Source organism: Cutaneotrichosporon cavernicola, assembly GCF_030864355.1.
Source record: "Cutaneotrichosporon cavernicola HIS019 DNA, chromosome: 3".
NCBI lineage: Eukaryota > Fungi > Basidiomycota > Tremellomycetes > Trichosporonales > Trichosporonaceae > Cutaneotrichosporon > Cutaneotrichosporon cavernicola.
In genome coordinates, this window is record NC_083395.1 from 459,643 (window position 1) to 472,088 (window position 12,446).

Genomic DNA, 12,446 nt, shown 5'->3' on the forward strand with positions numbered 1-12,446 from the left:
TCCTCCCCCTCCACCTCTCAAGAATTTCCAGAATGCAGCAACAACACCACCCCACCCAGTAACCAGCAACCAGCAACCATGGCGCGGCCGACGAAGCAGTTTAAAAAGTTTGTCGCCTCCGGCAAGCTCAAGGAGACGATTGGCAAGCGCCGCAGCGCCGCCCAGAGCAAGAAGAAGTTTGAGGGCCAGAAGGCACAGCGGCAACTGCAGCGCGGCGCCGCCAACCCCGAACATCAGCTTTCCGACGACGAGGATGAGGCGCCCAACTTTGAGGGCGGGGCCAAGGGTGGCAAGGCCGGTGGCGTGGCCAAGACGGTAGACGAGCTGTTTGGCGCTGGGGGGCTCGATGTGCCTATTGAAGAGGGGAGTGATTTGGAGGAGTTGAGTGAGGATGAGGATGAGAGTGAGGATGAAGAGGCAGGAGAGGGAGAGGAGGACGAGCTGGACGAAGAGGCTATGGCTAAGGCTATGGCTGATCTTGAGAAGAAGGATCCCGAGTTCTTCAAGCATCTCAAGGCTGAGGATCCGGGTCTCCTGGAGTTTGGGATGGACGTCGATGAGGATGAGGATGAGGAGGAGGAGGAGGAAGAGGATGAGGAGATGGAGGAGGATGAGGATGAGGAGGAGGCCGAGCGAACCAAGACAGTCGTTACGATGCGCATGCTCCGCGGCTGGCGCGAGGGTATGATCAAGGTAAGCTGCACAGTTGACTTTGCTGACGGCAGCAACACTCGCTGCGTTCGCTGCGCAAGATGCTCACGGCGTTCCGTGCTGCCGCGCACATGAACGAGGAGGGGGAGCAGGGGTCCGGCCTCGACCTGCGGTACACGATCCCCTCGGCAGACGTGTTCAATCGCCTCGTAGTCACGGCCCTCAAGTTCACCCCCGTGGTTCTGGCCCATCACAAGCCGTTCAAGACGCTCCCCAACGGACGTATCAAGCTCGGCGCATCCAAGGCGCCCGCGACCCTCGACCGCCTGATTCTCTCACACTTCAGCACGCTGCTGCACCTCCTCAAGTCTCTGCCGTCTACCCCCTCCGCTCTTGGTGAGGAGGAGGAGGGCGCTGGCGGCCTCCTCGCTCTGGCGGTTAGCGAGAGTGCCAAGCTCCTCCCCTGGGTCCTCGGGGCGCGCAAGCACGTCCGCGCGTACCTCAAGACGCTGCTCGAGCTCTGGTCTAGCGCAAGCGACAGTGTGCGTGTCGCGTCGTTCCTCGCTATCCGGCGTATGTTTGTGGCTGGAGACGAGGCGATCAAGGACATCTGCCTGCGCAACATTTACAAGGCGCTCCTCCCGCCCCTTCGCCTTACTTCAGTGCACACTCTTCCGTCGCTCAACCTGATGAAGAACAGTGCGAGCGAGCTGTACCAGCTCGAGCCGGCGCTGTCCTACCAGCACGCATTCACCTTCATCCGTATGCTCGCCGTGCACCTGCGTAACGTTGTGCGTTCCTCGACCGCCGGCAAGGCCGGCGAGGACGGTGCGGCCTTCCGTGCGGTCTACAACTGGGCGTTTGTGCACGCCATCGACTTTTGGAGCCAGGTTCTCTCTGGCGCAGCTGGCACTGAGACGCAGGCGGCGCGTGGTGGCCTCGAGTCGCCCCTCAAGCCCCTCATCTACCCGCTCGTGCAGGTCGCGCTCGGTGTGGTCCGCCTCCTCCCCAGCTCGCGCTACTTTCCTCTTCGCTTCCACATTCTCTCCTCGCTGATCCGCCTCGTCTCCCTCACGGGCACGTACATTCCACTCGCGCCGTTCTTGCTGGAGATTCTGGACTCTGCAGAGTTCCGCAAGGCGAACCCGAAGAAGGCGACCCTCAAGCCCCTCGACATGGCCTATGTCATCCGTGCTCCAGCCGCCTATCCAAAGACGAGGGTGTACCAGGAAGGGCTTGGGGAGGAGCTGGTCTGGCTCCTAAGCGAATACCACGCGACCCTCGCGACCGACGTCGCGTTCCCCGAAATCGCGTTGCCTGTTGTCCTCAGCATCCGGCGGCACGTCAAGCGCGGTTCGGCCGGCAGCCCAAAGGTCTCAACGCAGCTCAAGGCGCTGGCGGACAAGATTGACGCTAACCGGGCCTGGGTTGAGAGTAAGCGACGCAATGTCGGCTTTGCGCCGCGCGACCGGTCCGAGCTCGCTCGGTTCTGCCAGGACGTCAAGCCCGAGACCACGCCTCTTGGGGGATGGGTCCGTATCCAGCGCAAGGCGCGTGAGACGAAGCGGCGCGAGGTCGAGAAGGCGATGCGTGAGGAGCGCGACGAGTAGCGACTAGCGACATAGAGAGCGGGTTGGGATAGAGCTATGTAGTCTATGCACTGTACGGAACAGGTCCAGCTCGGTTCAATGGAAATTGCGCTGCTACATTCAATTAACTCTGTTCATCTGATGGGCATGATGAGAGAGAGACGTCACACTCAAACTTGACCGCTGGCCAGATCGCCAGTACATTAGATCGTATGCATCTATGGTGCTCAGCACCGGTGGGCTCTGGGTCTATAGCCGGGTAATCCGCCCTACTGGCTCTCCAGAGCCAGCCTGCGCCTGGTCTCGGCTCTCAGCGCATAGCTGCGCCGCTCGCCATGTTCCCTCACTGCGTCTTCTTAAGCGGCGTCCCGTCCTCGGCCAGCCCCTTGGCCCGCATAGCCTTAAGACTCTCGTGGATGGGGTCCAGTTCGGGCCGGGGGTCGCGGTGGCTGTCAAAAGCCTTGTCCGCCCACGTAAAGTACTGTCCGTAGTTGACGGTAAAGTGGAGATGGTGCAGCGTGTGGTGGGCGGGGCTGTTGATGTACCTTTCAAAGAGGTGGCCCGAGATCATGTCGCCGTCGTGGATCAGGATCGTCCAGAACTGCACGAAACCGAACATGCCAAGGTAGAGGAGGCGGTGCATGGGAAAGAGGTAGACGAAGATGCTGATGTCAGCGCGCTCCTGGCGGGGAAGGCGTCGGAGCGAGGCTATGCCTCAATGGCACCGTCCGCCGATCACCAACTCACTGGTAGGGAAGCGACTGGGCGTAGCCGTCGACCGGGTGGAACGCGAGTGCGGCGTACGGCGTTGGCACAATCCACTTGTGGTGCGGCTTGTGCACGTACTTGTAGATGAGCTTGTGGTGCTGGGGTCAGCTTGGTCATGCGAGTAGCCAGCGCGAGCGGCTGTAGACGAAGTGGCGGTGCGTCAGGTTGGAGCTCATGGCGAGAGCGGCGCGAGTGCAACTGGGAACGTTGCTCTGCGCTCGCGCCTGCTGGAGCTATTCGACGGGTCGCGGATCGCGGACTGCCTTCGTTGGCACCTCGGTCTGTCTGGCTATGACGACGAGCGCTTGCGCTTCCCAAGCACAAACGCTCCTCGGCTACACTTGACACTCGGGCCTGGTACTCGCTGCTCCTCCTCTGCTCTTCTCTTCGTGTATCGCTCGCTAGCCTCAGACTCACCTCAAGCCGGTGGATCCAGTAAATCAGAAAGTCGGTGAACACGAGGAACCAAATCGCCGAGAAGCAAAAGTAACCCCAGCCATAGTCGCTAACGCGGTTATACAACTTGCTGTAACCGCGAACCTCGCCAAGGAACCATGGGAGCGTGAGCACGTCGATGACGGGTGCGGCGATGAGGGAAGAGATAATCTCCTGCCGTTTCTGGTTGACTAGGAACTTTGGGTGATGCTCGAGCCGCCGGTCGTAGAGGGTATAGTAGGAGAGGGTGCAGAATAGGAAGTAGAGGGATAGGGCGGCTGTGAGGGCAATGATGAAGAGCGAGGCGGTTTGGCGGGGGATCGCGTCGCGCGCGTATTTCGATACTGGAGAGAATGAAGTTGCGTTGGAGGAGGAGAGAGGGGAGGAGGAGGGGGAGGGGAAGAGGTAGGCGTACGCCGCGTCAAAGGCGTACTCGTCGCAGTATTCGAGGATGAGGTCCATGGTGAAAGGGAGGGCGCGACCTGGCTAGCGAACGGAGTGTGAGGGAGAGTGACGCCGGCGAGGCTGGGGAGAATGGCCAGCCAAAGACGATCGAGGTGGGATGAGTTACGAGAGGAAACAAGATTGGGCTAGGTTCAAGTACTCAGATACTTGAATGTTGGATCTTGTGGAATATAGTTGAGAGTGAGAGAGTGGAGTGGCGGCGCAGGGACGTTTTGTGGGACGATAGTGGTGTCTTTGTGTTCTTTGTAGGTGTCTAAGGGTTTTGGTTTCGAGGGAGGAGTGCGTCGCGTGGGGGGAAGGGTGAGGGTCAAGCGTGTAAGCGCGTCTGTCGTCTGTCCTCAATCAACTTTATGAATGGAAATCTGACGAGTGCTGAGGTGAGATGAGATGTGAGTGTTGTAGGGATCACGATGAGGTGGAGTAACCAACCAAGCAACCGAGCAACCAAGCAACGAGCTGTTTCTAATGATAACGAGAAAATCCCGACGATGACTGAGACCGAGGTTGGAACGTAAATGGATCCTTGACACAACAACAACAGTTGACCGAAGTCTGATGAACTTTGTATTAGGGATTAGTCTAGTCTTAATCAAGCAGCTAAATTTTGGGGGGAGGTGGGACGATGGTAACAGCTCACACGGCCCTTGACCGTGCCTTATCGGGCCCGACCTAGTGTACCCTGAAAGCATCTCAATCTCAATCGGCCGCCGTGTTGTTTTTACCCCCCGAGGTAGTACATGGGTGGGATGGGATTAGGCTAATTGAGTATTGAATATCGTATTGATCACTTTCTTGATCACTTTGACTTTGTTTATCTGATACTGTATCTGACACAATGTGCGAGCTTGCGAGGAAACACACAACACACTCTTGAATGTACGGTGCACCATACTTACCTTTTACCCACGCCATATCCACTCATCCCTAACATGCAGCCTTCATTGTTCCCCGCCCAAACGTCAACCGCCCGTGTCCACTTCCCGTACTCCCGTACCTGGCGTCGTGTCATCATTACTACGCTACGTCCACAGCTACGCACCGCTTACGACGTACAAAACATGTACATAAACGCATGTAATAGACACAGAAAAGGGTATCCACAGTACTAGTTTATCCAAAGTCGCAATACAAACGCGTAAACCAAATCTAGGCCTCTGCAAAGCGGATACGACGAGACCGGTCCTCGCGGATCGGCTCTTCGTCCTCCTCTGGCGGCATGTTCTCGGCTTCGATGGCGCTAAACTCTGCCATAACATCCACAACCTGTGGCTTGCCCCGCAGGCGCCGCAAGTGACTCGTGCTCGACGTCTGACTCGGCGCCTCGCTGTGCACGCTTTCCGGCTTACGGAAATGGTGGTCCGTTCTCATGTGTGGAACAGTCGGACTTGGGGCCGGGAGCACGTCAGAGTCGTCGTCGGCTGCCACGCGGTTGATATGCGGTATGGCAGGAGGAGGAGCTGTAGGAGGGGGAGCCAGCTGGGTTTTCCGCAGCGGACGGGGAGGAGGAAGGTCGGATGGAGGCGTGGGGAACGCGAGACCAAGGTTGAGCCCGTCAAAGACACCACTGAGGTTCTTTGATCTAGGACCGCCGTTGGTGTTGCCATTCGCGTCGCCAAACCAGTCGACCACAGCGACCTGTGAAGGGCCCATCTTCTCGTTGGATCCCGTGCTACGGTGCGCAAGGCCAGAAGACCCATTGGGCTTGTCAACCTCACCGGCCGAGTGACAGCGTACAAGTGACGCCCCCTGCGTTGCATCAAGGGATGGGCGCCGGCGCTCCTCCTGACTCGCTGCGCCGGTGGACCCTGCTGTTGGCGAATGTTGAACGCCTGGCAACCCATCTGCTACAGCCCTTGCCTGACTGCTCAGCTGTAGCGCCAACTCGTCGGCCGATACGCCCCTCGTCTCGAACGCCGTGCGGATAGCATGTCCGTACCCCAGCTCCTCGGCGTTGATCATGATGGCCGTCTTCTTAATTTGGCGGATCCACTCGTGCAACTGCCGCGCGTCCTTCATCTCGACAACCCACTCCGACGTCTTGGAACGATCGTCGTCGCCCCAGAGGATACGCATCACCACCGATCGTCCGTCCGCGTTGGGGGCATCGTCGTACACTGACGCCGTCGTCGATCGTGAGAGCCAGCGCCGCTCAACCTCGATGCGCCCACCCGCAGAGTCGGTGTTGAACCCAGCGGTAGACCTCGAGCGGCGGACAGCAGATCCGACAGACCCCATACTCCCCATACCGTTGATAGCCTGCGCCGACTTGGAGTAGACGTGGACGTGTGCGACAGTACGCTCGTCGTCTCCAGGGTTCGAGTCCTCTCCGTTCAGCGACACCTTGAACTGCGTGAACACCAAGGTACATGGCGTCCAGCGGTTCGGGAACGGCGTGCGGGATGTCGATGAGGGCCGCTTGGATGCCTCAGCACTGAACACGGTGATGGGCTCGAGTGACCCAAGTGTCGCGGGGAAGCGGGGTAAGATGGGGCTCGAGACCTCCTTGGGACTCCAAGCCTTTTGGCCAACGCTGCTTGCTGGCGAGGGCGTAGTGGTCCGCGACCCCGACGTGTCCGCGTTGCGTACCGAATTGTGCAAAGTGAGGTTGTGTCCGGCAGGAGGCTGCTTGAGCTCAGAATGGAAACCAGGGTCCGACGACGGGTCAAACGTGAGCGGACCCAAGTGAGGCACGGTTGAGCTCGGGGATGGCCCACCAGTTGGTGTGTGGGCAAAAGACGATGAAACCGACGGTCGTGAAGCTACTTTGTCAGTGGTGCCAACTATACACACCCACAGGCATTGGACCCGATTTTGCTCAAGCTCAGGTTTGAGCGTATACTCTGCGAGTCCGTGGCAAGGCTGCTGCTGCGCGTGCTGCTCTGGTCGTCTCGGAACTTGCTGCGCAGGCCCTTGCTCTTCGACTTGAACGCGCCCATGATGGATCCGCGTTTGCTGCCAGGCTTCTCGCGCTCGGTGAACATGTTGGCAGGCAGGTCGAGGGTAGAGCCCGCAGGCACGGGCGGCAGAGGTGGGAGTAGGTGGGTGGTACTTGCAAGCGACGCCTTGGAGGTGCTGGAGCCGCTGCGGTCTTTGCGGCCGCGACCAAATGTGCGGCTGGCCTTTGCTTCTGGGAGCCTTGGATTGCTAGCGGACGACGACACCGAGGCGATGGACCGCGAGTCGTGGGTCTCGTCTGGAACTCGGATCTCGCCGATGGTCTCGATGAGGTCTTCGTCCGAGCCAAAGCTGAGCTCGTCCTCGAGGCCGATGGATTGCGCTTCCACACCCCCGCGACGAGAGCTGATGCGACTACTTGGAGGCATGGTTTATGCTGCTTGTCAGAGATGTGCCATTGCGGGGAAAGAGGGTCGTTCGGAGTGTGACTGATGATGTGTTGGGGGTTTGGAGTGGCGTAGAACAGACGTCCACTACTTTCTGGGGACCTGCTAGAGGCCAAGTAAAGGGTGAACGCTGTGCAGAGCGTGGCTTGGGTATACCCTGTGCTCCCTCCCGAATGTACATGCACTGTATGCGGACACACAAGTCTCATGGATAGAATGACCAACGAGACCAGAAAGGCCAGACCTTGCAGAGCTAGTCCAAGGTTGATGCAGGGTTCGTTGAACGCCACTTCAGCCACGGGTTGCAGGGCCCTTCAGACGTTTCCCACCCCATACCTCATCCCCTCGCTTCCCGCATGCCCGCAACCAGACACACGCGAACCCGCAACAAGTGCCCACTGCTGGAACTGCCAACAACACAACGCGCCAGTGGCGCTCCCGACCTCCCATTAGGAGCGCGTCGCTCCCGAAATGACGCGGAACCCAAGATTGAACTGCGACTTACTGGATTACGGGTGGGCTGAAATAGATCAGATCGAGACGGCAGCCACGAGTCGTGAAATCGCTGGTGACGCCGTTGTCGTTTCGAGTACTAGTGTTGATGTGTTGATGTGTTGATGTGTGGGCGATGCTGAAACGTTGCGAGTGTCGTGGGCGAGAGAACGTGGCACAGTATTCTGAGAGAAGGGGCTTGAGAAAGGTTGAGGGGACAGGGTGGTTAAGGTTGAGTTGTCAAGGTGGATGGGTGGGTGCCTCGGGCCTTGGACCTTGGGACTATGTCGCTCTTGTGAGCTGGGGTTGTCGTTAGGGGAGCGTAACGTCGTATAGGCCGGGCCAGGTATATTGGGGGTGGTTGAAGGAAAGAGAATGATGAGGAGAATGAGAAAGGGATCAAGAGGGAGTTGGATGGTGACAATCACAAATGGGTGACGCGACCTCTATGAGCAACAGACAAGACTAGATGATCGAAAGGAAGGTGTCAAAAGTGCAAGTGGAGAATGTCTTGAGCTCTCAACCGCTCATCGATCGTCCCTTTCTCCTCTTTTCTCTATTACTTTACTAGTCTATTGATCTACTACTCTCCTGCTCTACTACTAATATAGTCGGATTGTCCCGACTGTGACTTACCAGCCTTACAGATCTACAGAGCTACAGTGCTACAGAGCTACAGAGACTAGACTATTTAAAAGTCGAGCACCCTCCCTGTTCTCAACCTTCCATTGATCAAATCGGAATGCCGTAAGTACCCCTATCTTATTGCCTCCTTACCCACTTTTCAACAAGGTTGATACGTTGATACTTGTGACTGTTCCTGTTGTCGTACATGTCACATGTGCTCAATCAAAATCTGGACAACCCTTTAAAAAGTCAACATGGTGAAGAGTGTAGACGTGTAGATGTAGAGTGACAAACCCTTGACTGAACCGTGACATTCCCATTCCCTCCACTTGCCCACTTGCAAAAGCTTGCAAAAGCCAACAATGCCAGCAAAGCTAATAAGAAAAGTTAGGTACCCGTTACAAGTAAACGACCGTGTATTACTAGTATCCCTGACGAGCTGTCAAGCTGTCACCCTGAGCGCTAGCAAAATGGATTGCTTTCTTCCATGCATTAACCCGCATAACCCGTCGATCACTAATTGCTAATGGCTAATTGACAGCCGTCGCAAATGTCCGACACCCAATCTTGGGATTGAGAACAGTGTATACGCTGACTCATGGCAAGCTTCAGCGCGTCGTACGCTGTCAAGGATCTGCGGATCACGCCCTGCAAGTTTGATGTTTCACTTTGTTTCACCGTTATGAGGTTGAATTAAATTAGACGGGCACACCAAGGAGTAGATGGCGCCCGACCGGTTGTTCTTGGCCAGCGGAGGCCCAAGACTAACACTTGGCTTGGAAGCTGGTTCCTCTAGATGATCATTGACGATTGAGGGAGGGTCAACGAAATGCGAAATGGGACACGGCGGGGAGGCACGGTCTGTTTCCCGTCCGCCTTGACCAAGGACGGACCCGTGGCGCCGACGACGTGGGGCTCTTGGGAGTGGGAGGAGTTGCAAGACAAGTGGTGCCCTACTTACTTGGATACGCCGAGAGGTACTTCGCCGCCTTCGTCGGTGACGGTCGCATCGAGCGAGACCATGGCAAGCAGAGCAAATACCTGAACAGATATGCACATGGCGGGCCGAGTGATGCGGTTCTGGCAGTTGAACATGGGTCGGTAGCGACTTGGCCTGCAGCTGCGATACGGTTAGCTTCAACGTATCTGCGATGCAGGTAACCTAAATGTAGCTGACCACGCCAGAACAGCCCTTCAAGGTAATCGATTGCAGTGGAGAAACGACATGTCTCCATCTGAGGCTCACCACGTACTGTACTTTTCCCCACCAGAACACTGCCCGCAACCCACAATCTCACATCCACTCAATCGCATAGCATTGTATCCGTTTTAACCCTCTAGTTCATCCCCTCAAAGCACTCTGTACAATACGCCTTCCCCTCCCTTGGGAAGAAGAGGTTATTCGCAAACCCTCTCTTACACTCGACGCAGACGAAACAGTCTTGGTGCCACTTGCCGCCCATCGCACTAACCGCGACATCCGGAATAGGCAATCGACAAGCTTTACACCTCGGTTTGTGCAGGCGTAAGTGGCACCTCTCACAATAAGGGTGGCCTTTATGGACGACGAAATCCGAAGTCTCAATTTCCTCGTGTTGGTTCAGTTCGGTTCCGGCAGCCGAGGATTTGCTCGGGTCCAAGAATGGGTCGCCGCACTCGCTGCAGAAAAAGTGCAGTTCGTGATAGTGTCGTACGTTGTTGTCGAGCGTGTCGAGGGTGATAAACCGGGCGTCGACGATCGGCGTTCGGCAGTGATGGCAGCGATGGGCGAAGCGATCGTGATAATCGAGATGGCAGTAGGGTTTGCCAGCGTGTTCGTAGGCGCTCACATGTTCTAGCGGTCCCGCGCAGACTCCACATTTGAAGCACGCCGGATGCCACCTCTGTCCCATAGCTCTTACGATGCGTCCGATGATTGGATTGGAGCAGCCCGCACAGAGGATTGCTGCTGATGGCTGGATCCGGTGTCCGATGCTCGAGTAGCGCGTGTCCCCTGACTCGACCTCAATTGTTGGGAGGGGTGTGAATGCCACCCCGGGTGGACTGGGGGGTGGGCGCGGAGCGGCTTCTGGGGCCTTGATTGAAGGGGCCGGAGCGCCGACCGGGATGGAGGGCAAGGTGGGCGTGGGCGGTGAGCCCACCGAGATGGCGGGCACGGAGGGCGTGGGCGGTGAGCCAACAGAGATGGTCGGCACGTTTATGGCCGGCACTGTCGGCGTGGGCGGCGAACCTACAGATATCGTTGACACCGTAGGGGTGGGGGTTGAGCCCACAGAGATCGCCGGCATCACAATGGTCGCAATCGTGGACGTCCGCGGCGACGCGACGTTGATCGCCGGGATAATATCCCCAAGATTAATCGGCTTGCTCGGCGGCGATGCGACCGAGATACTGAGTGCGGTTGGGGCAACAACGTTTGACGCTCTAAACCCCCGTCTTGGCACGCGGCTCGGCACGATCCCCCCGATACTAACGCCCGCCATACGGTGGGCGAGTTGGGCTGGCGTCTCCTGAGTTGGGCCGCGGTCTAGCGAGCGGCTGGGGGACACACCGACGGGCAGTTGGGGGAGGGTCCGCTTCATGCCGACCGCCCGGTCAAGAGATTTCACGGACGCGATGGTGTCCGAGCGCTCGACTGGGGCTTTGGGGTGGGGGAGGGCACGTGGATTCATCGGAGGTGAGGTTACTGGTGGCGTTCCCCGGGGGTTGATGTGGGAGATTGGGGGTGAGGATGCGTTGGGTGTGACGATCTGCGGCATTGCTGGGGAGGGGGAGGCCGGGACGACGATCGTCGGGACTTGATGGGCGGGTGACGCCGAGCGCGCCAACGTTATTTCGGGCGGAGGAGGAGCCGGCGAGACGGAACGCGAGGAGAGCTCGATCTGCGGAGCAGGCGAGACGTTGCGCGATATCTGCGCAGGTGACACGGTGTGCGACAAGGGTGAAGATGACGGCGGTGCGCGAGGCATCGCCGGGGCGTTTCCTGATGGATGGTTCTGCATCGGAGCGTATCCCATACCCCTTGGCTGTTGCTGCAACTGTTGAGGGATGCCTGTTGGCTGCTGTTGGATCTGTGGCGCGTATACCATGCCTGCTGGCTGCTTCTGGATCGGTGGCATACCAGTAGACTGCTGCCCTATCGGCTGCATGCCTGTAGACTGCTGGCTCATCGGCGTCACTGTGCGCGTGGGCGCCCGAGGCGGGGGTAGTGGTCGTTCTCCACTCCGTCCCAACATGGCAAGTGCTGCGGGCGACACTGATCGGTTCTGGTGGGGGGAGGGCGGTTGCCGAATCGGGGAGGGAGGAGGCTGCTGGTATGAGGGCACCCGGTGTGATGGAGACGGCGGGACTGGAGCCCTCGGCCTTTGTGGGGGTGTGGGAGGCGGCGTTCCGACGAGGAGGGCCTCGCGCTCCCGCTTGCGTTCTTGGAACGTCTTGAATACCGGAGCTTGGTATTCGACCCGTTGAACTGGGGCGGGGATCGCAAGTGGCGAGTTGTAATAGTGGTGATGGGGCTGGAATGGCTGTGGCTGGGTGTATTGCTGGGCATGATGCTGTGGCTGCGCCGCGTACGGCTGCGGAGCATAAGATGGCCCCGGAGCACCATACTGCTGAGGATGAGGGCATCCCATCGGAGGTGGGTACATTGTTTTTGAGAAATGAGCTTGAGGGATTGAGTGATTTAGCCAAAGCAAGAGCAAGTGAGGTGTTGAGGCGTTGTTTGTGGTGGCTTGTTGATATGGGATTTGATCCCGCTATCCTACCATGTTTGCTCACTTGAGGCCTTGAACACCTGGTCCTAGTCCTTGCATGCTCGCTCCATCTCCTCGCCTCTATTCGCACAGACTATATGACCTCCCTTTGCTCGTATTCTTGTCCGTTGATTCCACTCCCAATATGAACGTCAAGTACGAAGGGTTGGCCAAGGGGGGCCAAGGGGTGTTGTGTTTTGACTTGTACATTACAGGCACGGAAAAGTAGTCGCGTCGGCCCTTATTCGCCCAGTCCAGTCCAGTCCGGTCCCTTCCTGTCCAGTTCAGTCTAATCCAGTCTCAGTCCACTCCTCTTACCACCCTGC

General features: G+C 57.9%; 4 protein-coding genes across 4 annotated transcripts; 1 reads left to right on the forward strand and 3 right to left on the reverse strand.

The window, feature by feature from the left end:
• Positions 1-78: 78 nt before the first annotated feature.
• On the forward strand, positions 79-2,261 carry NOC2 (uncharacterized protein; the record flags this gene model as incomplete). Its single annotated transcript, XM_060598594.1, has 2 exons — positions 79-693; positions 726-2,261. 2 exons carry the CDS (start codon positions 79-81, stop codon positions 2,259-2,261), a joined length of 2,151 nt encoding a protein of 716 aa, XP_060455372.1.
• Positions 2,262-2,583: 322 nt separating this feature from the next.
• Positions 2,584-3,905, reverse strand: ERG3 (uncharacterized protein; the record flags this gene model as incomplete). Its single annotated transcript, XM_060598595.1, has 3 exons — positions 2,584-2,905; positions 2,988-3,106; positions 3,426-3,905. The coding sequence occupies 3 exons, from the start codon at positions 3,903-3,905 to the stop codon at positions 2,584-2,586; spliced, it is 921 nt and encodes a 306-aa protein (XP_060455373.1).
• Positions 3,906-5,054: 1,149 nt separating this feature from the next.
• CcaverHIS019_0301780 (uncharacterized protein) lies at positions 5,055-7,231 on the reverse strand (the record flags this gene model as incomplete). The annotated part of the gene is made up of 2 exons (XM_060598596.1): positions 5,055-6,667; positions 6,703-7,231. The coding sequence occupies 2 exons, from the start codon at positions 7,229-7,231 to the stop codon at positions 5,055-5,057; spliced, it is 2,142 nt and encodes a 713-aa protein (XP_060455374.1).
• Positions 7,232-9,325: 2,094 nt separating this feature from the next.
• On the reverse strand, positions 9,326-12,015 carry CcaverHIS019_0301790 (uncharacterized protein; the record flags this gene model as incomplete). Its single annotated transcript, XM_060598597.1, has 2 exons — positions 9,326-9,448; positions 10,270-12,015. 2 exons carry the CDS (start codon positions 12,013-12,015, stop codon positions 9,326-9,328), a joined length of 1,869 nt encoding a protein of 622 aa, XP_060455375.1.
• Between the last annotated feature and the right edge of the window lie 431 nt (positions 12,016-12,446).